The 24,895-nt window shown below is 69.2% G+C and overlaps 2 protein-coding genes across 3 annotated transcripts in view; one reads left to right on the top strand and one right to left on the bottom strand.

The window, feature by feature from the left end:
* Window positions 1–527: 527 nt before the first annotated feature.
* DPYSL4 (dihydropyrimidinase like 4) lies at window positions 528–11,559 on the top strand. 2 transcript variants are annotated; one of them, XM_051830103.3, is made up of 15 exons: window positions 531–712; window positions 3,136–3,224; window positions 3,691–3,875; window positions 4,460–4,624; window positions 5,507–5,568; window positions 5,650–5,730; window positions 6,613–6,681; window positions 6,915–7,035; window positions 7,678–7,834; window positions 8,012–8,153; window positions 8,501–8,671; window positions 8,974–9,153; window positions 10,346–10,511; window positions 10,955–11,071; window positions 11,260–11,559. In XM_051830103.3, exons 1-14 carry the CDS (start codon window positions 674–676, stop codon window positions 11,044–11,046), a joined length of 1,719 nt encoding a protein of 572 aa, XP_051686063.1. In that variant the 5' UTR covers window positions 531–673; the 3' UTR covers window positions 11,047–11,071; window positions 11,260–11,559. The 2 variants fall into 2 exon arrangements, with proteins under 2 accessions (XP_089169929.1, XP_051686063.1); XM_089313803.1 differs by lacking the exons at window positions 10,346–10,511; window positions 10,955–11,071; window positions 11,260–11,559 and adding an exon at window positions 9,472–9,912 and having other exon boundaries at window positions 528–712.
* Window positions 11,560–11,683: 124 nt separating this feature from the next.
* Window positions 11,684–24,895, bottom strand: part of STK32C (serine/threonine kinase 32C) — a 54,619-nt gene continuing 41,407 nt past the window's right edge. Inside the window, exons 3-12 of the mRNA XM_051830110.3 lie at window positions 19,889–20,040; window positions 17,643–17,816; window positions 17,119–17,156; window positions 16,938–17,027; window positions 16,524–16,627; window positions 16,095–16,211; window positions 14,979–15,104; window positions 14,765–14,896; window positions 12,605–12,672; window positions 11,684–12,232 (exon numbers count right to left, since the gene is read on the bottom strand). Of these exons, the coding sequence (XP_051686070.1) occupies window positions 12,088–12,232; window positions 12,605–12,672; window positions 14,765–14,896; window positions 14,979–15,104; window positions 16,095–16,211; window positions 16,524–16,627; window positions 16,938–17,027; window positions 17,119–17,156; window positions 17,643–17,816; window positions 19,889–20,040 (1,146 nt within the window). The 3' untranslated portion in view covers window positions 11,684–12,087. The remainder of the gene's footprint in view (window positions 12,233–12,604; window positions 12,673–14,764; window positions 14,897–14,978; window positions 15,105–16,094; window positions 16,212–16,523; window positions 16,628–16,937; window positions 17,028–17,118; window positions 17,157–17,642; window positions 17,817–19,888; window positions 20,041–24,895) is intronic.

Raw genomic sequence — 24,895 nt, 5'->3', positions numbered from 1 at the left:
CTCCTCCGACCCTCCTGCAGGAGGCTGGGAGCCCGCGAGACCCCCGTCTCGGCCCAGGCTCGGCGGGGAACAAGACGCTGCCGCTGGGCGCGCCCGGCCTGGAACGTCGTATGGCCTGAGCGGATTGTGGTCGCAAGACCCAGGCCGCTGGCTCAGGACTCCGGTCAGGCCTCCCTGCCCACTGGCCTGGGCTTTGCCACCCACCCAACCCCCAGCCCCACGCTCCATCACCGCCCCCGCGCGGTCTCTGTCTCCTGCCTTAGCTTCGCGGAGAGGCGTCCGCACCGCCGGGAGGGCGCGGCCTGTTTAGGCCCGAGACCAGGCAGGCGGGGCTGGCCGGACTGTGCCCGCCCACCCCTTTCCCCGGGCTCGGCGGGGCGCCGAGCGCGAGACCGGCGCAGCCCCCTCCCCCAGCACCCGCCACCCTTCGCGAGCAGCGACCGCAGCCTGGGGCCGCCGGGGGCGCTGGGCTGCGGAGTCTGGGGGCGTGGACAGGGCCGGGGCGGGGCCTCGCCGGGGGCGGGGCGGGGCCCGGCGGGGCGGGCGGGGCCCCGGAGCCTTGCGCCTCGCGCGCTCGCACTCGCACGCCCCGCGACCCACGCGCGCGCTCGGCTCCGCGCGTCGCCCGCCTGAGTCCGCCGCCGACGCCGCTCGGAGCGGGTCCCGGAGCAGGATGTCCTTCCAGGGCAGGAAGAGCGTCCCCCGGACCACGGTGAGCGCGGGCCCGGTCCCAGCCCCGCTTGGTGTGGCCTCCCTGCCCCCACCCCAGAGCGGGGCCGGGGCCCCGGGTGGACCCTTCTGGCCGCTGCCTTTAGGTCTCGTAGGGTGCTGGCGCCTCAGTGTGCCTTGTGCCGGGAATCCCCGCGTCCCCGCGAGCGCCGGCTGGGTCGCGGAGCGGGAAGCGCGGCCCCGTGCCGGCCGGCTGTGGGGGCCTCTGCGCTCGGGGGCCTGGACCGCGAGCGCCGGCTCCGTGGTGCAGGGCGCCTTCCTCGCGGCGGACGGGTTTCGGGTCCCTGCCCGCGGCGTGACCGGACGCGGCCCTGATTGGGCAGCCCAGCCTGTGCCCGGCGCCCGGAGGTGCGGTTCCTGGAGCAGCCTGGGGGGCCGCCCGCCCCCTGGACGCGCAGCCGCGGCCTCCGCTGGAGCTCTTTGTCCAAGACAAAGCCATTTAGCCATGGCCGCTGGGCCCAGACCCACGGGACCCCGACCCCACCGCGAAGCTGGGGTTCCGAGACCCTGAGAGAGGAGAGGCGAGCACCTGCTGGTCGCCCACCTGGCAGCTCCAGGGAAGGAAGGCCCGGTCGGAGGCACCGAGTGGTCAGGCTGACCTGGGCCTGCATGGAAACAAGCCCCTCTCTCCACAGAGGCGGCCAGGAGCAGAAAGGAGGGGGAGGTGGAGGGAGCTTGACCTGGCCCCGGCAGTGGAGCCTGGGGGCTGCTTCCTGAGCCCTCCCCTGCCCACGCAAGGGCCTCCTGCCCAGCTGGCTGGGCCAGCGCCGGGCTCCAGGTGGACCTGGGAGAACAGCGGCGGGTTGAGCCCACACAGCACAGTGCATGGCCCTCTAGCTCTGAACCCCAGAAAGTCCCCAGAACTTGGGTGCTGGAATCCTCCCCACCCCCACCCCCAGAGGTGAGCGGGGCTCCACCTGGGGCCCCCAGCCCCTCCCGGGCTGGGTTTGGGAAGGAGCTGCTCCAGGGGAGGGGCTGGGTCTGGTGGCCTTGGCCTCCACCCTGGCTGCAGAAGCCAGGCCGAGCGTGGGCCGGTGCCGGCCGGTGCCGAGCTGGGAGTGGCAGTGGGCAGGTGGGGCGCCGTGGGGCGAGGTGGTCCTGGGGTCAGCAGGTTTCCCTCACCGCGCTGCTCGGCCCTGCTGGGCACACGGGCCTGGGCTGCTTGGCCGAGGCTGTTTATCTGTGAGTCCCAGAGTGTGAAATTCGGACGCTTTTCACTGGCCTGGAAATACTCTTGGCTCTGGGGGCGGCCGCGGGGCCTGTGGGGGGGTGGGGCCTTTGGGGGCAGGGGCTGTGGGGGGGCCGGGGCTGTGGGTGCTCTGCCCCTTTCTGCAGAGTGCAGGCGGGTGCCGTCGCAGATTCGCAAGGTGCAGGCCCCACAGCTGCGCGTCAGCCCCAGTGACAGGTGTCATGAGGCTGGCTGTGTGGGAAGAGCCCGGAGGCCTGGGCTAGCCCGGCCAGGTCCCAGGAGGGTGGGGCGGCCCTGCTGCTCTGCCCTCTGTGTTTCTCTCCGCTGGTCTCGGGGCCTGCAGAGGGGCCCTGGGGACACCCACTTCCTGCCTCCCGCACTGGTGGGGTTGTTGGACTTGGTCTTGCGTCTGTCAAGCCCTGGCGTTGCCCCTGCCTGATGCCACGCACCCAGGAGGCACTGGCCTGGCCCCCCAGCCTCTGCTCACCCCACGGCAGTGGCCACTGTCTGCCCAGCCCCTCATCGCCCTACACCTGTGGCCCCCAACCATTCATCTCACCTGGATGAGCTACCCCACTCCCACCCCACCCAGCAGCCCAGGCGATCTCTGTCAAATGTCAGTCAAACCGTAATCAAAGCCAGCTGATGCCCATCAATCAGACCCCTCCAAACCCCTGTCTAGACAACCTGGGCCCAGAGCGCCCCCCTGCCCCCGCCCCCCCCCCCAGGCTTCCAGCCCCCAGCCGCCTCTCCAGGTCTTCCTGCCTCTGGGCCTTTGCATGGGCTGCTGCCCGTCCCCTCTGAGGTGGCCTGGCCCCTCCCTGTCACAGCAGCCGTCACAGCGTGATCTGCCTCCTGGGGTGGGGACCGTGCCTGCTGGGGCGCTGCTCTGTCCCCCAGCCTCCGGCGCTGCCACAGGCCCACAGGGCTCAGGCGCGACGGGCCGGATGGATGGTCAGTTTGGAGATGTGGTTGTGGTCTGCCATGCGGCTGCACTTCCACCACTGCCGGCGCCCCGGGTCGTCCCTGAGCCCAGGCTGCCTGGCCTGGGGGCCGCTCGGGTCACCTCTGGCCGACATCTGCCCGTGTGGGCTGTAGTGGGAGTTGTGGTCTCCTGTGCTGGGCCCGGGTCCCGGGCACCTCCCAGAGGCAGGGGGCGCAGGCGGCGTTCTTGAGAAACTCGGTTTGGAAAATGGCCGGCGCTTTGCCTCTGCCAGAGTGACGGCCTGCTGATCCGAGGCGGCAGGGTCGTGAACGATGACCAGTCCTTCTACGCCGACGTGTACGCCGAGGACGGCTTGATAAAGTGAGTCCCCGCCCGGAGCGCCGGGCTCGCGCTCTGCAGCCCGTGGCTTCTGGGCGAAATCTGGGTGCGTGTGGGCAGCCCTTCCAGAACGCTGCTCCCCGGAAGTGGTGGGCGGGGCTGCTGGGGGGCCGGGTCCTCAGGGGAGCAGCTGCGTCCAGTGAGCCGTCCTGAGGCCTTGGAAGACAGAGCAGCGGCTGTCACTCCCAGCGGTGGCACAAAGTCGCCGCCCCTCTGCTGCTGTCACTCAACCAGCAGCGCGTGGGAGCCCCCGGGGAGCTGAGGGTGACAGACGTCAGCACAGCTCCGTGTTCCGTGTCCTGGGCCGTGGGAGACTCTGCTCTCACCGCCCCCGGGGCCCTGAGGGGGGCGGTGGGGCCTTGCCGACTGGCTGCCCCCCCCCCGGCAGCCCCTCCCCCGCACAGCCCGAGCTGTCCGTCCCGGTGACCTCGCTCCTTGCCGCCCTCAGGCAGATTGGAGAGAACCTCACCGTCCCAGAGGGCGTGAGGACCGTGGACGCCCGCGGCCTCCTGGTGCTGCCGGGTGGCGTCGACGTCCACACGAGGCTGCAGGCGCCCGCCCTGGGCATGGCCCCGGCCGACGACTTCTGTCAGGGCACCAAGGCGGCCCTCGCGGGAGGCACCACCATGATCCGTGAGTGGGGCGGCTCTGGGGTGGCAGGCACCGCCTGGTCACTGCCTGGTCAGCCCGGCTCAGCTGGGGCCTGAAGAAGAGCCCGTGCTGGGCGGGGAGCTCCTTGTCGCTCCGTGGAGCGGGCGGCCGTCTCCGGTCCCCGCTGTCCAGGCTCCCGCACTGCCTGTCACCTGCCTCCGGCCGGAGCCCAGGGGTCCCTGTGAGGCGGAGCAGGTGCCCACTGGACAGGGTGTGGGTGTGGCGGGGTGGGGAGGGAGGGTCCTCTGCGCGCGGCGACCTGGGCTGTTCTGGGGCGCCAGCACCACGGACAGCACCCAGCTCCTCACCAGGCTGCAGCGGGCGTGGCCCCTGCTGCCACTCTCCTGGGGCGGCGGGTCCCTTGGGAGTGGGGTGGCTTGAACTCGGGCTTTGGGGGAGCTGGCGTGTACAGTGGAAGGAGAAGGCTCCCGCTGGCCTCTCTCCCTCCAACACGCGTTCCTGTGCCCTGGGAGGCAGTAGGGGGCCCTGGGAGGCAGTGGGGGGCCCTGGGAGTGGGGGGCCCTGGCAGGCAGTGGGGGGCCCTGGCTGAACGGCTGCCCCCACAGTGGACCACGTGTTCCCCGATGTGGGGGTGAGCCTGCTGGCGGCCTACGAGCAGTGGCGGGAGCGGGCGGACAGCTCGGCCTGCTGCGACTACTCCCTGCACGTGGACGTCCCTCGCTGGCACGAGAGCATCAAGGAGGAGCTGGAGGCCCTGGTCAGGGACAAGGGTGAGCGGCCGCCGCGACCCTGGGGCGGAGGGGGAGGGGCCTCGCAGACCCGCTCCTGCTGGGCGCTCCTGACCCAAGGGCAGGTGGCCGAGGGGGGAGCAGAGTCGTGTAGGAGTCACTCGAAGATGGTTTCCTCTGCTGCTGAGAGATCTGGACAGGCCCCCGCCCCATCTACGAGACACCCGCCCCATCGCTCTCCCAGGAAAGGCAGCCCTGCCTCCCGGGGTCCCGGACCCCTTAGGAGCCGAGAGCTCTGGTTCTCTGCCACTGCCCGGGCAGCCTGGGCAGCGTTGGGTTCTCGCCGCTGGGCTCCGGGGTCATCTGCAGCCGCGGCCTGGCATGGGGCTGTGGCGAGGTCAGGCCAGTGCTGCGCCGGCCGGGCCAGGGAGGCCGCAGGGCTCTGGCACCCGCGGAGGGGCCGCGGCCCTGCCGGGGGTTCGTGACGGCCACTTGCTGTGGTCCCCGACACAGCCCTCACGCCGGCGCCGCCCTCGGGGGGTCTCGCTCGCCCGAGCTCTTGAAAGACTTGAGAGAGCTCGTGTCCGCTCCGTGGGCGCCTCTGTGCCCTGCAGGCCCTACCCTGTGGCAAAGGGAGGCCCCCGCGTGCCGGGCCCCAACCCTGCTTCTGCAGAGAGCAGGTGGGATGGAGGATGCAGGCCCAGGTGCAGGGGCTCTGTCAGTGGGGGGCTCTCGGCGACCCTCGCCCTGGACCCAGGAGGAGCAGGCCGCTCGGCTCCTGCTGTTGCTGTGTGTGGCGGGCGGTTAGGCCTCAGGACCCGCCAGGCCAGCCGGCACCGTGCGAGGCCTCCCGGCCTGGGGCCCTCCGGACGTGAGGAGCAGGGGCCTCCCTGGGTGTCCGACCTGTCTGACGCCCCCCTGCAGGCGTGAACTCCTTTCTGGTCTTCATGGCGTACAAGGACAGGTGCCAGTGCACGGACGGCCAGGTGAGGGCAGGTGCAGGGAGAGGGGTGGGAGGAAGTCCTGGGGCGCCGCTGGGTGGACACTGATTGCCCCCCGCCCCCCAGATGTACGAGATCTTCAGCATCGTCAGGGACCTGGGCGCCTTGGCCCAAGTGCACGCCGAGAACGGGGACATCGTGGAGGAGGTGCCGAGGGCTGGGGGCAGAGGGTGACCTCGGTGACGCCCAGAGCGAGCGCCTGGTCCCACGGAGGCTGAGGGGGAGGGAACGCTAAGTGTGCTCCTTAGGTAGCTTGCCCTGGGTCAGAGGTCAAACAGGGTTAGGGCGAGTTAGGGAGCTTGGGGGCCTGCGACGTCGTGATACAGCTTTTCCTGGGATCACCCCGCCCCGGTATCAAGAATACCCCCAGCCTTAAAATGTCCCCGAAGGGCTGGGATTGACTGGAAGCCAGCCTCAGCCCCGAGGGTCACAGCCCCCCTGGGGCGTCTCACCCGACTGCACCCGCCCAGCACATCAGATGGCACCCGGAAGGGGCCAGCACCACCCATGCCCTCAGACTCCGGGCAGGGCGGCCCCTAGGACTGCAGTGGGGGTGGGGGTCACCTCCCCACACCCCAGACCCAAAGACAAGTCCCGGGCAGGCCAGGCCCCCATGCCCGAGCTCCGTGGGGTCCTTGTCTGCCGGTCAGCTGCGGGCCAGCAGGGTGCTGCGCCCACCCTGCAGTGCTCACAAGGACATCAAGGTCAAGCTGAGCACAGCACCCGGGCAGGGGGTGCAGCTCGGCTGGAGGCCCCGGTGCCCGAGCCTGGCTGTGGGGGTCTCCCTGGCGCTGCTCACCCCAGCGCCGCATACAGTGTGGGAGCAGGAGCCCGGCTGGTGGAGCCGTGGTCACCCTGGGCTCTGGCCCTGTTTACCCCGTGGGGACGCACCTTCACTGGTGGGGCTGGTGGCTGAGTCGCCCATCAGTCAGGAGCCCTGAGCCAGCTGTCCCTGGGGTGACCTGGGGAGCCGTGGGCCTTGTCCCTGGTCCCGTGGTGGACAGTTCTGGGCGGCTCTGGTTTGTGCAGGAGCAGAAGCGGCTACTGGATCTCGGCATCACCGGCCCCGAGGGCCACGTGCTCAGCCACCCAGAGGAGGTGAGCACCCTCCTGCCCAGCGTCCCCCAGCCGCCCCCTCCCCGGGCGAAGCTTGGTGAACTGGCAGCCTTTCCCCTGCCGGGCGCAGGCCCCCGGGCCCCTGGGCGCTCTGCCGCCTTTGCCTCGGGCCCTGGGTACAGCCCCAGGCTGAGGCCTCACCCCAGCAGGAGGGTCCCCACAGGCCCTGGGCCCCCGCCACGCTCTCCAGGGCCTGACTCCTCCTCCGTCCCCAGGTGGAGACCGAGGCTGTGTTCCGGGCCATCACCATCGCCAAGCAGGCCAACTGCCCCCTGTACGTCACCAAGGTCATGAGCAAGGGTGCGGCCGACGTGATCGCCCAGGCCAAGCGCAGAGGTCAGTGCCCGGCCCTTGCCGGCCGCAGTGCTGAGGGGGAAGGCGGCCTTGGCCCTGCCTGGCCTCTGTGTGGGGGCGCTGCTGCGCAGGCTGTGCCCGGGAGTGCGGCCCAGTGGAGACGCAGGTGCCTGAGTACCGGCAGGGAGGGGCTGGACCCAGGTCCCTATAGCCTTGGAGCAGCTGCTGCCCCCTAGGGGCCCCAGAGCCCCTGTCACCCCAAGCCCGGGTACCCGGGCAGAGCTGTGCTGAGCCTGTGCATCCAGGGGCATCGCCCTCACTCAGCCTTGGCGGGAGGGGTGCACCGAGGGTCAGACGGGACCTGCCTGGTGGCCTGGGGGGGCATCCGTGGGGCCCTGCTGGGGCCCCTCCCCTGCCGTGCTGCCCTCTGGCGGGGCCCACGGTGAGGACCATCGGGGACCTGCAGGGTTGTGTACCGCAGCCACTGGGGGGCTTGGGCATGGAGAAGACCCTCTGTCAGCTGCTGCAGGCCCCCCCAAGGGACCCCCGGGGCCACCCATGTCCACTCAGGACTGAAGTGTCTGCCCAGATGGGGGCCGGCTACTGAGGCCAGGAAAAGGAGGCACCGGTGGGGGTGTCGGGGCGGCAGTGCCAGGCCCGTGTGCCCGGCCCCGCCCACTGCAGGAGTGGTTGTGTTCGGGGAGCCCATCACGGCCAGCCTGGGCACCGATGGCTCTCACTACTGGAGCAAGAACTGGGCAAAGGCTGCGGCCTTCGTCACCTCACCCCCCATCAGCCCGGACCCCACCACCGCAGGCCACCTGGCCTCCTTGCTGTCCAGGTGAGCACCTGCCGGGCCTTGGCTGCACCCCTGCACGCAGGCACGGGGCGGAGCTGGAGCCCTGGGAGGCCCCTCACGCCCATCCCTGCTCCGAGGACCCCTCATCCGGAGGTCACTCCGGCCCTGGCCTTTCGGGGGGCTGGGCCCTCGGCTCTCCTGACCCTGCCCCGTCCACAGTGGGGACCTCCAGGTGACGGGCAGCGCCCACTGCACCTTCACCACCGCCCAGAAGGCTGTGGGCAAAGACAACTTCACCCTGATCCCCGAGGGCACCAACGGCGTGGAGGAGCGCCTGGCCGTTGTCTGGGAGACCTGCGTGGTGAGTGCCGCCCGGCGGGGGTCTCAGTCCCTTGGAAAGGGAGCAGCTGGTGGCTGTCCCCGGGCTGGGCCCCCACCCCCACAGCCCTGCCGTGCAGGGCCCCTGTGAGTGAGACCCGACCCCAGCCGCCTGTCCCCTCGCCACCTCCAGCCTCCTCGGGTCCTCAGGGGACATGACGTGGAGGAAGCCACACCCTTGACCCCCAGCTGCGCCCGGAAATCAGGCTCCTTCATCCTGGGGTGGGTCTGAGACAGCAGCGCCCCTTCCCCCGGGGCCGGGCTGCCTGGGCCCCAGGGACTGCCCCGGGTGCCGGGGACCACGCCTCAGCTCTGGCCCCTGCCTTGCAGGCCACAGGGAAAATGGATGAGAACGAGTTCGTGGCCGTGACCAGTACAAACGCTGCCAAAATCTTCAACCTCTACCCCCGGAAAGGGCGCGTGGCCGTGGGCTCCGACGCCGACCTGGTTGTCTGGAACCCCAAGGCCACCCAGGTCATCTCTGCCAAGAGCCACCGTCTGGTACGGGGAGCCCCAGGCAGCTTTCCCGGGAGGGTCCCGGGCCCGCCCACCTCCTCTGCTGCTGACCCTGGGGGGCGGGTACCCCCCTCGCACAGGCGGGGAGACTGAGGCAGAGCTGTGCTGTGTGTCTGCCGCGGCCGGGGAAGAGCAAGCTTAGTGCCCGCTCCCTGGTGGTCCCTTTGCCCTTCAAAGACCCTGCAGTCGCGCGGGCACCAGGCACGTCCGAGACCCCATCCCGCTGGCCGGCCCAGGTTGTCTGGAAGCAGGGGTTGAGGGTGCCGGGCGCATGCCTGTCCCCCCAGAATGTGGAGTACAACGTGTTTGAGGGGCTGGAGTGCCGAGGCGCCCCCGTGGTGGTCGTGAGCCAGGGCCGCGTGGTGCTGGAGGGCGGGAGCGTGACCGTCAGCCCCGGCACCGGCCGCTTCATCCCCCGGAAGAGCTTCCCCGACTTCGTCTACAAGCGGATAAAAGCCCGCAACAGGGTGAGGCCCGGGGGTGTGCGCATGCGCGCATGCGTGCGTGCGGGATCGCGCCCCCTGCGTGGTGAGTGCTGCCCGGGGGTCTTTTTGTTGTTTTGGTCACCGAGTAACCAGGGCTGTTCCGGGAAATCGGGATGGAAATAGCTCACTGTGGGCACCTCTGGGAGGAAGCCCCTGAGCCCCAGTGTAGACCCCAGGGGTTTCTCCCAAGAGACACGCTGAGCACAGCTTGGACGCGGGTGTCTTCACAGTGAGCTTGGGGGTTGTGGGCACTGTCCACAGCCTTCCCTGGCTCCTGGGGTCACCAGCCATACCCGACAGGTGCTCCCGCGCCCACAGCCACATGCAGGCACAGTATGTATGCACACTCGTTGGTACATACAACACAGGGCCACATGCACACAAGAACACACTCCAAACACATGTAAGCTCACTCACCTGCATGGTTACTGCACATGGGACATGCACACAGGAGCACAAATGTGGACTCTCCCACACAGTTACCACACGTGCACCACAGCACAGGCACAGAAACAAGTGAGCACATGCACTCACGGCTCAGTGCACACACACATGAGCACGCGTGCACACGCCCACACTGCACATGCATGTGCTGAGCAGGGAGGGTGGGTGTTTGGAGCTGAGCGGGGCTCTCACCCTGGAGCACCACCCCTCCTCCCCAGGGATGTGGAGGGTGGGGTGGGGGCGAGGATGTGGCACTCAAGATGGGAGCCTGCAGCTCAGTGAGGCGCAGCCCGGGTCCACATGAGCAGAGTCGGAGGTGGCGGAGCCAGCAGAGTCCTTGGGGCCTGGTGTTCCTGACTCATTCCCCCCCGCCAGTGACCGTGACCGGGAGTCCCGGGGGAGGGGCCGGCTGGTGGCACCTGCACACCCGGCGGGGGTCCACGGTTGTCCGCTGTGGAGGCTGCAGGGGTTCCTGGGAAGTGCCGCAGCCCTTGCGGCCGTTTCTGGGGCCGTGAGGGCCCAGGACTGCGTGTCGGGCCCTGCCAGGGTCAGGTGGGGCGAGCTGGCCATGGGCGCTGGGTCCCATCTCCCAAAGGAGCCCCTGTGCAGACGGGGCGCGGGGAGCCTGGAGGAAGGCTTCACGCACACGTATGGCCGGTGTGTGCACACGGGGTGGGGGGCTCGAGGGGGCGGGCCGGCCCAGCCCTCACACCAGCCCCCTTGGCTGCAGCTGGCCGAGATCCACGGCGTGCCCCGAGGCCTCTATGATGGGCCAGTGCACGAGGCGACGGTGCCCGCCAAGCCGGGGGGCGGCGCCCAGGCCCGGGCATCCTGCCCTGGCAAGATCTCTGTGCCGCCCGTGCGCAACCTGCACCAGTCGGGATTCAGCCTCTCTGGTGAGTCGAGCAGGGGAGGGGCCCTGGGCTCCGTGGAGCATCCGGGGGTGGGACCTGGGCTGCACACAGACGAACTCGGGGACGCTGGCAGGACTGGGCCCCCAGCAAACCCCAGCTGACCTCGCCCGCTGTCCTGCCTCGGAGGTGAGGGTGGTCTCTGCCGGCCCCCGGCACGTGGGCCCGGAACGCGGCCCACAGGAAGGACCTGGCCCTCCCTCCAGGGGAGGCTTCCTGCTGGGTCACCCTGCAGTCCCCACAGATCTTAGGGCCTCACGGGTGCTGGGCTGTGCAGCACAGCCTCGGGGAGCGAACCCGCGCGTGGCGTGTGGCGTGGCGTGGCGTGGCGTGTGGCGTGTGGCGTGGCGGAGGTGCTGCCCTCCTGGGCGCACAGAAGCAGCCCCTGCCGCCCACCCCTTCCCACACCCACCCTGCTCTCTCTCCAGGGTCCCAGGCCGACGACCACATTGCCAGGCGCACAGCACAGAAGATCATGGCGCCCCCTGGTGGCCGCTCCAACATCACCTCCCTCTCGTAGACCTCAGGACTCAGAGGGGCCCTGGGTGGGTGCCGCCCGCCAGCTAGCTCTTCCCTCTGAGAATTACCTTGAAGGGTGCTCCACCGCCCACCCTGCCCCCACAGGCGCTGCCCTGGGGGACCCTGGTCTGGTCCTGGGGTCTGGGGGCCGGATTTCACTGCCAAGGCGAGGCGGCCCCGGGCCCCGGCCCACCAGGTGCTTTTCGACCTGCAGGGAGGCAGGTGAGGAGGGGGCCTCAGCCCGGAGGCCTCCCTGCATTCATCACTGCCCGCGGGAGCCCTGCTGCTCCCGCCTGTCCCAGCCGAGGCGCTGCCCCCGCGGGAGGAACGGCCCAGCCCTCCTGCCTGCCCTGGGCGCTGCGTGACGTCAGGGATCCACCAGGAACTTAGCGTTTCCCGGGACCACGCCCTCCCAGCCCCAGTCTGCAGGGAACCCGCTGGCCCCTGGGGGGAGGAAGCCTGGGGCAGCTCTGTTTGGGGCCAGGGGGGCATTAAAGGCATCTGTTCCGAGGCCGCTGTGCGTGCGGAGCCCTGACTTCTCCCCTCGCCTTGGCAGCTGTCACCTGCGGGGCCGGGCGCCCACGGCCTGGAGCGTGGCGGGGCTGCCCAGTCCTGACACAGAACACGCGGCGCCGACCTGATGGTTCTCACGCTGTAATGTCTGCGGCGGGAACTACAGACGCCCGGCACTCGGCTTCAGTAGAAAACGTCCTTCCCTTCCCTCCCTCGGCCCCGGCCCCGGCCAGTGAACGTGCGGGTGGCGGGGCAGCGTCCCGCTGAGTCTCAGGGCCCAGGGCTCCCGGCCCGCCAGGCCGCGGGCGGAGGGCAGCTGGGGCAAGGTGGCTCCCTGCACACCGCGAGGGGCTGGGGCCCAGGTGGCACTGCGCAGGCACCCACGCCCCCCCCAGAGCCAGTGTCGCCCTGCACTGTGGGTGCGAGACGTGGCCTGGGCTCCTTGCAGGCATCTGGGGCTGCGCCTCCCACGGCTGGTCCGAGCCTCCATAGTGTCCGAGTCAGCTGCCCCCATGGCGCCGCCTCTGGCCTAGCTGCTCCCGGCCGAGGGGCAGAGAGAGCCACACATGGGCAGGGCGGAGGGCTCCACCTCGCCATCGGCCCCAGGCTCCACCGCGGCCCCGGGCTCGGGGATGGGGGGCGGCTCGTTCATGAGGTCCTGGCTCCTCTTCAGCCTGGGAGAGAGAAATGGGGTGGGGCCTGTGCTCGCCTCCTTGGGGCCCACGCGGACCCAGGCACCGTGGGGAGGCTGGGGTGGAGGGGGCAGGGCACAGCCCACGTCCGGCAGGGAGGAGCCCTGGACTCCTGCAGGCTCTGTGTCAGCAACAAGGGATGGGGTCCCTACCCCGCCCTGCACATCCTTCCTCCTCCAGGAAGCCCTCCCAGACCCCCAGGGCAGCAGGTGTGCACTGCGTGTGGCCCACCTTGGCCCCTTCTGACACAGGACGGGTACTGAGTGAGCAGCTGAGGGGTGGGGGTCCCAGGAGGCTGTCAGTCCTGACCTGAGCAAGGCCCCCTGCCCAGGGCCGCCCGGGCCCCCCACTCACCTTTCCCTGTTGAAGATCACGAAGTCTTGCTGGATCGCGTCCAGGCAGTCCTGCAGGTAGTCGTTCTCCTGCGGGCAGAGTGGCACCGCTGAGCCCACAGCGGGCAGCCAGGCCCTGCTCCCGGGCACTGGGGTCAGCCGCTGGGGGCTGCGGAGGAGGCGCGCCCAGCCAGTGGTCCTGGGGTCTGTGCCTGTGGCCCTGGAGGAACACTGCCCCCCACGGCCAGCTCCCTGCCCAGGCCGGCGTCTGCGGGCACCCCGTGACTCTGGAAGGGGGTGCTGAGCCACCAGGGGCAGCCCCCACCCCCACCCGCTCCCTACCCAGTGGAGAATCTGCTCTCCAGGGGACCACCCCCCCATGGGGGGAAGGTGCTTGTCTGGCTCTGCCCCCCTCCAGCCCTCCTTTGGCCACTGAGCCAGGGCCCTGGGGGAGGCTGGGAGGGCCTCACAGTCTATTGCACCCACCCCCACCCCAGCGTAAAGGTGGGGACGCGGCTGAGGGGGCAGAAACGAGGGCCCGGAGGGACGCAGAGCCTCCACGCCCTCAGCGACAGTGGACGCAGCACAGAGGCCCAGGCCGCCCACGCAGCTCACAACAGAAGTCAGGGGGCCCAGCAAGAGGGAGGAGGAACGGTGGGCGGACGGAGAGCACGTGGCGCCGTGAGACCCGCGTGCGGCACAGAGCGAGCAGCTGTCACCTGGGGGCGGGGTCACCTGCGCCCCGAGCCGGAGGGGGCCGCGGCCACAAGGCAGCACCACGGGGCGGAGCGACGGGGACCCCGAGACAGAACAGGAGGGAGCGAGCAGTGGCGCTGCGGCTGCCCTTGATGGCTGGGGGGGGGGGGGCAGCACGGAGACGGCCTCAGAAGCCCCCAGAGCGGGCGCAGAGAAGCGCTGGGGGTGGGTGTCGTGCTGAGAGCCGAGCCGAGGCGTGGGGCGCCTGCACCGCTCGCCGGTGCCCCGGGTGGAGCCGCCCTGCCCCCGGGACACTTCCTTGCACTGCACCTGCGAGGCCGCGGTGACGGCTCAAGAGCTGGGGTCCCCGCCACCCAGGTGGGGGCCCTGGATGGGCGCCTGGCCTGGCCTGGCCCGTGCTGGCTGTCGCAGGCATTGGTGAGTGGGCCAGCGGATGGAAGATCTGTCTACCTCCCACCTGTCTCCCCAGTCACACGCCGCACAGTGGGGACACACACCAGCGGGAGGGCGAGGAGAGGGCGCGAGTTTCCAGTCCACAGACCCGGGAGGCTCAGAGGCCACGCCCAGCCACAGCCCATCAGGTGGCCGAGAGCCCGGGACAGGAAATCTCAGGAGGGAGAAAGGCCCTCTTGCAGAACACCAGGGGTGGTGCCAGGACAGCGCAGGCGGGGGAAGGCCACCAGCCGGGGCCCACGTCCAGAGCTCCCGCCAGCGCGGAGGGGACACGCTCCCGGAACACAAACATGGAGGGGCTTCACTCCTGGGACATCTGCCCTGCAAGGAACCGTCGAGGGAGCTCGAGTCTAGCGCCAGTCATTCCCATGACAGCAGTGGCCAGTGGCCTCTGGGCCCCAGCGGCAGAGATGGGATGGAGCGACGCCTCGGCCAGCCACCGTCAGAAGCCGGAAGCCCTCGGAGGGGCTCGGCTGTGCCAGTACCTCAAGCTGGACTCTCCAGAGCGCACGTCTGCTGCCGCAGCCACCCTCGGCGACTTCTTAGAGCAGCCCCAGGACGCACGTGCACCTGGGAAGTCACACCTAGCACACCTAGTGCACCTGGAGGGGCACACCCAGGCACTAACGCTCGTAGCCGTTAGCACACCTGGATGCTGAGGTCTTCCCATACGCGATTCCTGTGCGCGCTCACAGCCTGCGCTCCCAGTGGGCAAGGGGCTCGGAGAGGCTGTGTGAGGGCAGGGGTGTGGGCTTTCTCAGGACTTCAGGGAAAGCGGCTGCTCGCCGCGGCCACGTAGGACACCGCAGGAGACCTCAGCACACCCTGAGCGGGGGACAGGAGCCCGCACGCCCCAGGAGCCGTCCCAGGAGGGGGCAGGAGCCCGCACGCCCCAGGAGCCGTCCCAGGAGGGACAGGAGCCCGCACGCCCCAGGAGCCGTCCCAGGAGGGACAGGAGCCCGCACGCCCCAGGAGCCGCCCCGCACAGGAGGGGGCAGGAGCCCGCACTCACCGACTGGGAGCCGTCCCTGCTGTTGTCCCGCGACTTGTTCTTGGCCAGCCGCTTCTTCTTCTTGTGCAGGGGCCTCGACTCCAGGATCATCTCCTCCAGCTCGAAGGTGGGGTCGCAGTGCAGGCGGCCTTTCTGTGGAGGCGCCGGGTGCTGAGCCGGCTGCAGGGGCCGCCCGCCTGGCCCAGGGCCCCGCCCGGGCACCGCCACAGCTTACGTTGGGCACGAAGCCTGGCTCCACCTTCTTCTCGCTCAGGGCAGCCCACGGCACGTCGGCCAGGGCGGGTGCCGCCTGCACGTCCTGGAGGCTGGAGCACCGGTGCTCAGGGTTCACGGTGAGGAGCTGCGGAGACAGGCCGCTGGGCAGGGCCGGCCACCGCGAGGCCAGGGGAGGAAGTGCAGGCTCTCTCGGGGCACAGAAAGGGAGGAGGCACCGACTTCAGGCAGAGCAATGCGGTCAGCTCAGCCACGCGGTGAGGGACAGGCCCCACAGCCAGGGTCGGCCGGGGGCTCTGCCGGGCCCACCAGCAGGTGGCAGTGGAGGCCTGTCTGATGGCTCCTTCCCTGGACACTGGGGGCAGCAGGGGGTCACGAAGGTGAAGCCACTTCCAGCACAGGGCGGAACCCCAGGACCGTGGGCAGCAGCGTCCCAGCCGCCAGCGCCGCCTGCCAGGCTCATGGCGGCCAGAACGCCGCAGGCCCTGCGTGAGGTGCCGAGCGTGGGGCTTGTCTGGGTTGTCCCCTCTGTCCACTCAGGGCCTCTGGAGCCAAACTCCCACTGGGGACCCCCTCGTGGAGTCAGGAGGCCCTCACGGAGCCTGACCCGGCCTCCCGTGCACAGGAGACCCCGGGCTCTAGGACCTCCCCCCACCCCCCACTTTGGGATGCAGCCACCCATGTGGTGAAGTGTGCCGGCCATCAGGGAGCCATCCCCAGCCCAGACCTGACCTCAGCTGCTGAGGGCCACACGGGGTCCCTGCAGGCGGCGTCCATGGGCCCCTGGAGGCGCTCGGGTCCAGCCTCTTTTCTGCCTGTCCCCTGAGCCGGGTGCCCCAGGCACTGGCAGTGGGCAGGGCTGCCTTCCTCCAAGGGACGGAACAAGGCCAGAGGAGCCCAGGGCACCGCCTGCGCCTGCACCTGGCCAGCACCCCACCCTGAGGGGCATCAGGACGTGTGAGGTGGGCCGGTGACTGGCGCCCGTCGCCGGGGGACATCAGATGACAGAGCCAGGGACTGGGTTCGGGGTCAGGCAGGCTGCTCACGGGCAGAGCTAGAGCCGCCCCGCCCTCCCCGAGTGGCAGGAGCTCAGGAGGAAGCCGGGGGCGGGGCTCACCTTTCGCAGCAGGGCCACCATCTCCTTGGACCAGGAGGGCGCGTACTGCACGCTCACGGTGCCGAACAGCTGCACCAGGGACTCCACGGCGTTGCTCGAGTGGATGTCGTAGGGCCTCTGCGGGCAGGCGGGCGCTGTGCCGGGCACTCCGACCCCACGGCGCCCAGGATGGTGCCGGGGAGACACCCCACCCCGGCAAGGAGCCCCCAGGGCGGGAGGTGGGGGCGGTGACACCAGTGCCCGGGCCTCCCTCTGCTGGGCACCCCCGGGAGCCGTCCCCCTCCCTGCTCACTCGGCCGTCGGCCCACACACCCTTAAAGGGGCAGCCCTCGGGCTGAGGGCAGCACCTGCCTCCCCGGCTCGGGTCCCCGCCGCACCCTGGGAAGCAGCCAGCCGGGGGGACCACGCCACGGCCCCCAGGCGCCTTACCCATCCTCGCAGCAGCTCGTAGGCCATCACCCCCACCGACCACCAGTCCACCTCGAACGAGTAGCCGGTCCCCCCGCTGGCGAAGGAGGTGAAGATCTCTGGGGCTTTGCAGAGAGGACGGCGGGGCTCTTGGGTGCCGGCACCCCGACCCGGGCCCTACAAACCGGGCTCCGGCCCCACCCGGGGACCCTCCCTCCTGCAGCACCCACGGCAGGGGTCTGGGCGAGAACCAGACTGCCGGCTCCGTGGCCAGGCCCTCGGCCCGGCTTCCGGGACGCCCCGACCCCTCTGCACGCGTCCAGCACAGCCCCAGAGCTCCTATCATTCGGGGCCAGGCTCCGCGTGGGGGACCCAGACAGCCGAGGGCGGGGGGCCGGGACGGGGGCGGCGCCGGCTGAGCAGCCGTGGGCTTACCCATGTAGGGCTTGGTGCCAGCCAGCGCCGTCGCCCTCTCCCCGTCCTTCACGATGGTGGCGATGTTGAAGTCGGTCAGGTGGGCGTGTCCTGTGAGGCGGGGACCCAGGCACAGGGACAGCCCCTCCCCGCCGGCCCGCCTCCGCCCGGCGCCCCTGCCCGGCACCCCCACCCGGCTCACCTTGCTCGTCCAGCAGAATGTTGTCGGGTTTGACGTCCCTGCGTGGAGGGCAAGGCAGCTCCTGGAGCCGTGCTGGACTTTCCCCAGGACGCGGCCCCCCCCCCCCCGCCCCCGCGGCTCAGCCTGTGCGGATGCTGGGACCTAACACCCTCGTGTGGGGTCCGAGCCTCTCTGCCCAGGTGGGTCATCACCAGCACCCCCACCTTCTGACCCCCGGAGCAGCCGGGTCTGTGGTCTGCCCATGCCAGCCAGCAGCCAGGGCCCAGCCTCAGCCTCTGGACAGGGCCTGCCCCTAGGCGGACACCAGGGATGCAACTGTGGCGCCCAGCATCGACCTGTGCAGGGCTGCAGGGAGGGCCGGCCCGGGCTGGGCAGGCGGGCGGGCAGGCGAGCAGGCAGGCGGGCGGGCAGGCGGGCAGGTTGGGCAGGCGGGCGGGCGGGCGGGCAGGCGCCCCGGCAGGCGGGTGGGCGGGCGCACCGGCAGGTGGGCGGGCAGGCGGGCGGGCGGGCGGGCGGGCGCACACCTGTGGATGATGTGCTGGCTCCGCAGGTAGTCGAGGGCCAGCGCCATCTCGCAGATGTACAGCCTCACGGTGTCCTCGGAGAACTGCACGTTCTGCTGCAGGTGGTAGCGCAGGTCCCCGCCCAGAAGCAGGTCCACCACCATGAACATGTCCTCCTCGTCCTGGAAGGAGTACCTGTGGGCGCCAAGGCAGCACCTGGTGTGCACCTGCCACACCCCCACCGGCGGAGCCCCGCCCCCACGGGGAGTCCCAGGAGCAGGTCCTGTCCCCAGCACGGATTCTACCCCCGCTCAGAGCTGCTCTGGGCCACGACCTGGGAGACGATGGAGCAGTCTGTCCTGGAGGTGGCCCGGCAGGGGCCGGAGCCGCTCGCAAGGGACACCCGGAGAGCAGACGCAGCGCCTGCCTCCGCTTGCTCCCGGCTGCCCTGGCTTCAGTAGAACAGGCACAGGAGCCGCCGCCTCGGAGGGCTGTCAGCGAGGAGACGGCACGGCAGACGCCTGGCACAGCGCGGGCGGGGGCTGCCCGGAGCAAGCAGCAGCCACGGTGCCGGGCGGGGGCTGCCCAGAGCAAGCAGCCATGGTGCTGTGCCATGGCAGTGGTGTTGGTGACGGCAATGAAGATCATTGATGCTGGTGATGGTGGTGGTGACAATGGTGATGGTGACAATGGTGATGGTGGTGGTGACAATGGTGATGGTGACAATGGTGATGGTGGTGGTGACAATGGTGATGGTGACAATGGTGATGGTGACAATGGTGGTGGTGACAATGGTGGTGGTGACAATGGTGGTGGTGACAATGGTGGTGGTGATGGTGGTGGTGACAATGGTGGTGGTGATGGTGACAATGGTGGTGGTGATGGTGACAATGGTGATGGTGACAATGGTGATGGTGGTGGTGAAGATTCTAGTGTTACTGATGGTGACCATGATGATGGTGACGATGGTGAGGGTCATGATAATGTCACTGAAGATGATGGTGGTGGTGACAGCAAACATCTTAAAGTCATCTACCCTGCAAGTGCTCTTTTAGCTCGTGGAGAAACTCTAATTGTCAATCAGCTGGTCCTTCTGAGAGTAAAGCTACAAAGGACATCCCCTGGCCTGCCTACAGGAGCCACCGTCCTCGTCCTCAGTGGAGGGGGGGAAGGTGGAGATCAGAGCCGTGGAGCAAAGGGAGCCAGGGTGCTGGGCTCCGCGTGAGCAGTGGACAGGGCGGTGGCCCCCACACTGCAGGTGGGCTGGGGTGGCCCTGTCCTGCGTGGACCTGGGATGGCAGCCGACATCCCCAGCAGGCTGGCGTGGGGGTGGGGGTGGGGTGCCGGCTACAGCAGAGAGGGACAGCGGTGAGCCACAACAGCCCACGTCTGCCTGTGCGGGTGCTTGGCCCACAGACCACAGACACACCCTGACGCAAGTGGTTCTAGGATCCACCCTCGGAGCAGGGGCCTGGGGACAGCGAGGACAGGTCCACCCTCGGAGCAGGGGCCTGGGGACAGTGAGGACAGGTCCACCCTCAGAGCAGAGGCCTGGGGACAGCGAGGACAGGTCCACCCAGAAGCCCTTGCGTCTGCCTGCAAGGTCGCCTTGCCTCCTAGTGAGGCCGGCAGGGCCGGGGCTGCTCTGAGGCCCCGGAGAGGAAGTCTGGTCCTCCTTCCGTGCAGGAAGCGAGCGTCCGTCACGGAGGGCGCCGTGCCCGCGCCACCCCAGCCCGGCGACTGCAGGGAGGCTGTGGGCCAGCCCTGCCCTCCTGGCCGCCCAGCGGTGGGACAGGTTGAAGGGAGCACCCCTACCTGTGGAACCACTGCCCACTGAGATGCATGCTGTCCCCTGGGGACTAGGGGGCCGCGAGGGAGGGACAGGATGAGGTCGCGCGGGGGGGCAGGGCTGCTGCCTGCTCCGTGTGCTCCAGCACCCCCATGTCCACATGGAGCCCAGGAAGGGTGAGGGCCCTGTCGCCACGGAGGGAGCCACTGGCAGCGTTCAAGAGCCGTGTGCGGCTTCCGGATGTGGCCACCGTGCACCGGGAAGCCCCTTCCTGCCGGGTGTGCCCAGGTGGCTGGCAGGGCCCAGGAGCCGCTGGCCGGGGCCCCTCGGGAACACCCGCCGTGCGTGCACCCAGAGCAGAGCCCACCGCCAGAGGCCGGAGGACCCTGGAGAGGAAGAGGCCAGCCTCCCGCCGCCTGCAGGGGCCACGCGGGGTCTGGCGCGCCGCCCGCCCTCCCCGCGGCGGCCGAGGCCTCACCAGAGGTTGACCAGGAAGACGTGCTCCAGCCCCTGCAGGATCTGCAGCTCCCGGAAGACGTTGCGGACCTCGTCGCGTTCGATGCACTGCTGCTTGCTCATGTACTTCATGGCGTACATCTTCTCCGAGTCCCGCTTCTGCACGATGCACACCTGCCGGCGGCGGCGCCTCAGCAGGGCCCCGGCCCGGCCCCGCGGCACAGACACGGCTCCGGGCAAGCCCGGGCTCCAGGCTGTGTGGCACACGCTGTGGACGGCCACGCTCTGGGGCGGAGCAGGGCTCGGCTCCCCGACCCCCCGAGGCCGATGTGGCTCCCCACTATGACTGCCCCGCCCTGACAGATGCCAGACCACAGGGCTGCCCGACCTTGACCTGTAACCTCTGCACCGTGAGCTGAAATCAGCGCCCCCCCCGAAGCTCCCCTCAGGGTCCTGAATTAAAGTGAGAGAGAGCAGACGGGTCCACGTGCAGAGGCCGATGCGGGCGCAGGCAAAACCGAGCCTGGTTCCTGCTGGAGGCTGTGAGGTCCCTTCCCGGCCCCTCCCACCCCCAGAGACACCCGCATTCCAAGGCCCCTTCTGGGGTCTTTACCTCCACCCGCCCTGGCCCCCGCTCAGTCGGCAAGGACCCAGGCTCTCGCCACACCCTGACTGGCTGGTTGGCAGCCGGGGCCTCTCTGCTGTGAGAGAGCCTCGCCCCAAGCAGCCCTCGGCAGCCGCGGCTGAGCCTGGGGCCCAGGAGCACCTGCTTGGTCCAGGGGCCGACGCCCGCAGGGGACACGGAGGCGGGACGAGCACCTAACCCAGGGGCTGGCCTGACAGGAAGTGTTTGACGGGCTTAAGGGACAGCCTGCGTCCCCGGCAGAGGACAAGGTGGGTGGTCTGGACCACGGGCTCCCAGTGTGGCCTCTCCACAGAGCTGGCGCCCTGCCGGGAGGGGGACAGCCAGACCCAGCCCGCAGGCCACAGAGACACCGGGAGCCACGGAGAGGGAGCCAGCGTGGAGAAGGCCACGGCCCCCGGCCCAAGTCCACGGGGCCCTTGGCCACCCCGACACGTCCTGAGCCGCCTGCTTCTCCCGCAGCGTTTTTGAGGTGCGACCTGGAAGACGGCAGCGGGGAAACAAGCGGGGCCCCGGCACGCGTGGCTCAGCTCAGGCCGTCCCTGGTCACCACGCCTCGCCCGGCCTGTCCATCGGCAGCAAAGCTGGGGGCCCGGCGCCTGTCGCCACAAACACCCGAGCACTTGGAGGCAGAAATCCGACCTCAGCTGCAGAGGTGACCCCCACCCTGGTCACAGGAGGCATAGCCCACCCTGGGCACGGCAGCTGGCACAGAAGGTTCCGGAAGGTGCATTCTTGCTGGCCAGGTCCCGGGGAGAGGGCACGAGGAGCTCCCCGTGCTGGCAGGCAGGGCGGCAGGCCCCGGCGGGCTGTGCTGTAGCCGCCTGCAGGGTCTGAGGCCCTGCCCTGGGCCTGGGCTATTTCTGTCCCTGCTGTGCCACCTACCTGACCCACTCCCTCTGGCCCACTGTTACCGGGGGTCTCTGGGGAACAGACGCCGCCCCTCCCCCTAGGTGCAGGGGGAGGCACTCCGGGCTTGCCCACCCCGCCCCAGCCGCCAGCCCTTGGGGCAGGGGACGACAGCACATTTGTGCCAGGCAAGGCACTGGCAGACGCACTGTCACCTGCTGTCACTCTCCCCTGGGCCACAGCTCTCTCAAGCAGGGGCCAGAACCCCAGGCAGCCTGGAGCCGTGTACACCGGCAAGGACGCGCTCAGCCCTGGGACCTCTGACTGCAGATACCCCACCCCACCCCACCCCCCCGGCCACTGAGCAGCCACACAGGGGCCTCCCTCAGGGAGGGCCTTGTGCTGTGGCCTCTGCTTCCCTGTCTGGGGAATGGACTGCCAAGAAGCTAAGCTAAGGGTCGTCCACAGCCACCAGACGCGGAGACGGCTGGGAGGCGGAGCGCTGCTGGGACCCGGGCTCTGGCCCCAGCCTGCGAGAGAACAACTCCGGTATTGAAGACACTGAACCCCCCTTCGGCTTCCTGAGGCCACCTGCTGGGCCTTCGCCATGCACCTGCCGACCTGGCCACTTGCCAAATACCCCCAAGCAGCCCACGTCCTCTGAGCCCCGGTCTCCTGACAGGCTGCTGCAGGAGGCCCGGCACCCCCACCCTGGCCCAGGCCAGCCCGAGCGAAAACCTTTAACAGACACAAAGTGAGGGCGTGTGCCGTGGCGTAGCAGGTGCAGCCTGTCCACTTCCAGTCCAGCTCCCTGCTATGGCCTGGGGAAGCAGTGGAGGACGGCCCAAGAGCTTGGGCTCCGGAACCCGTGTCAGAGACCTGGGCACAGCCCCTGGCTCCTGGCTTTCGCCTGGCCCAGCCCCAGTCATTGCGGCCATATGGGGAGTGAACCAGCAGATGGAAGATCACCCTCTAATTCTGCCTTTCAAGTAAAATAAGGAAATCTTTAAAAATCAAACAAAAATAGCCAGCAAAACAAAACCTGGAAGCGATGAGAAGGAGCTCCGAGTCCTGGCAGCCGTGGCACGTGGGACACAGGAAGTGGCACCGCTCAGCACACAGCGGGCACAGGCCAGCCCACGGCACGGGTGCGGCTGGCCGAGCGCACGCAGGCACCGTGGAGGTGGGGGCGGCCTGCTGTGAGCGGTGCTGGCACGGTTGAGGATCCAAACTCCAGGTTACACCCGATCCCTCGGCAACACCATAGCTGGACGAGCCCCGGGCCTTGGGCTGTAAGGTGGTGGATTAGATGGACAGGCTCCCGAGGGGGAGAGGGAGGGGCCTGGACACACGGCAGTGAGAGCGCCCTCCCCAGGAAACACAGACACAAAAGGCAGAGACCAAAGGGTGACATCGGCGTTCAGACAGACTGAGCCTCTGGCAACCAAAGGGACCAAGAGCCCGAGAGAAACCGGCCAGCGACAGGGACGCCCGCCTCGCTTCCCTAAGACACGCGCGGGCCGGGTGGTGGAACCCCGGCATCGGCGCCACAGGCGGGCAGCGGGGGGACTGCCACATCCAGCATCGTCCACTGCCCGGCCTGCGGCCCAGGTGCCCGCCTCCAGGAAGGCGTCTGCGCAGGGCTCAGCCTGGACCCCACAGTGACAGGGAAAAGCACAGAGCGAGCGGCTGGGCCCCGCGCCTCACTCAGGACGGCAGCAGCCGCTGCCGGGCCTCACCTGTGCCCGGGGCCCTGCAGGCGTGCGGGTTGTTGAGAAGGACCTCTGTGAGAGGCAGAACTGTCCAGACTGAAGCGCTGACCCGTGGGCTGGCCACTGCCTGGAGTTCAGTGGGGGGGAGGGGTCTCCGTGAGTGAGTTCAGTCCCGCGCACGCCTCCCTCTGCCAACGCACAGGCCGCACGTTTTTAAAATTATAAAAGGGAACCTCTGAGGCCCCAAAGCCTGAGGTCTGGGCCTTGGTCGGGGGCACAGGACGACCTCTGTCTGCTGCCCCCATGGCAGAGAGGGAGTGGCTGGTCAGCGGGTGGGGGTCAGCCGAGGGGTGCTGGCCAGCACTGGCACCGGGGCTCTGGACCCCACAGGGAGGCCCGGACCTCACCTTCTGGGGGAGCTGAGGGCTGACTGCCCATGGCCTTCGTAAGGGGATACACGGCTCCTGCAAGGGGCAGCAGAAGCCCCGAGTGGAGGCCAGGTGGGCCCCCTGTGGACACTGGCCCTGGCCTCGGCCCCCTCGAGGCTCCCGTGCAAGGGCAGTCACGAGGGAAGCGGCTATCGTCAGGCCGGATGGGCAGCCCCGGTGACCCAGAGAGCGGGCTGCGTGCTCCCGCGGAGCCTCAGCCGTTCAGGAGCGCCTGGAGGCGGCTTGGACAGCGCGGCCCTGGCGAGGCCACTGGCCCAGCTCTCTGCTCCTACAGTGGCAGCAGACGACTGCAGAGCAGAGTGGGCAGGCGGGCTGAGCGGGGGCAGCTGGGAGAGGGTCCTGCCGCCCAGGGCCAGGCCCTTCCTGCCGGGGTCTGACCCGCTGCCCCCTCAGGAGTCCTCCTGCTGCGCCTGCCCACTGCTGGGCTTCCGGGCTCTCGGTGGCCGCCTTCACCCCACCCTCTGCCCCTGAGATTCCTCTGGGAGGCCCAGCACTTCCCTGCTTCCCAAACGTCCCTGGAGCAAAGGCCATGGAGGGGGCCCCTGTGCAGGGGCTGAGTGGACAGGGACTGGAGTGGCCAGCAGCCCCGGGTGGACGCAGACTCCTGGGGTAGCAGGGGTGGCCGAGCACCCAGAGACCAAACTCTGCCCATCACAGTCCCAGCCAGGAAAGACCCGGATTTCCTCTCGGAGTTTTAATAGCATCAGACTGGGTCTAGGGGCGGAGCTCTGGGTCAGGAAGGAGCCATGGAGCCCCTGGGGCTGGGTCTCTCCCTGGACATCCTGAGACCCCAGCCCCAGCCTACAGGGGACCCATGCCTCTCCCTGGGGTCCCGGATCAGCAATGAGCTCCTGCAGCCCCCATGGGGCAGGGCTCAGCTCAGCCCAGTGCCAGCACCTGGTCCTGCAGGAGGGGCACACCTGTGTGTGTACATCTCCACACACACACACACACATACATACACGCACACACAGGTGCACACATCCACACACACACATGCATATATCTACACACATGCGCACACATATCTGCATGCAAACACACGCATATATCCACATGTACACGTGTGCACATATCCACACATCCACATACATGTGCACATATCCTCACACACATCCACATGCAAACGCACATGCACATATCCACACACATCAACATGTGCACACACATGCACATATCCACACACACACATGCACACACAATGCATATATCCACACGCACACCCACACATCCATGCACATATCCACACATGTCCAGACACATGCAGTCATCCACATGCACACACATGCACACATGCAGAGATGCCAACACACACGAGTACACAAGAAGGCACCCACACATCCATGCACACACATGCACACACACCCATACACATA

This window comes from Oryctolagus cuniculus, chromosome 15 (genome assembly GCF_051225735.1).
Source record: "Oryctolagus cuniculus isolate XC-2025 breed Fujian yellow rabbit chromosome 15, ASM5122573v1, whole genome shotgun sequence".
Lineage (NCBI taxonomy): Eukaryota > Metazoa > Chordata > Mammalia > Lagomorpha > Leporidae > Oryctolagus > Oryctolagus cuniculus.
The sequence above is the reverse complement of the archived record's forward strand: the minus strand, read 5'-3'. Positions and strand labels throughout refer to the sequence as shown.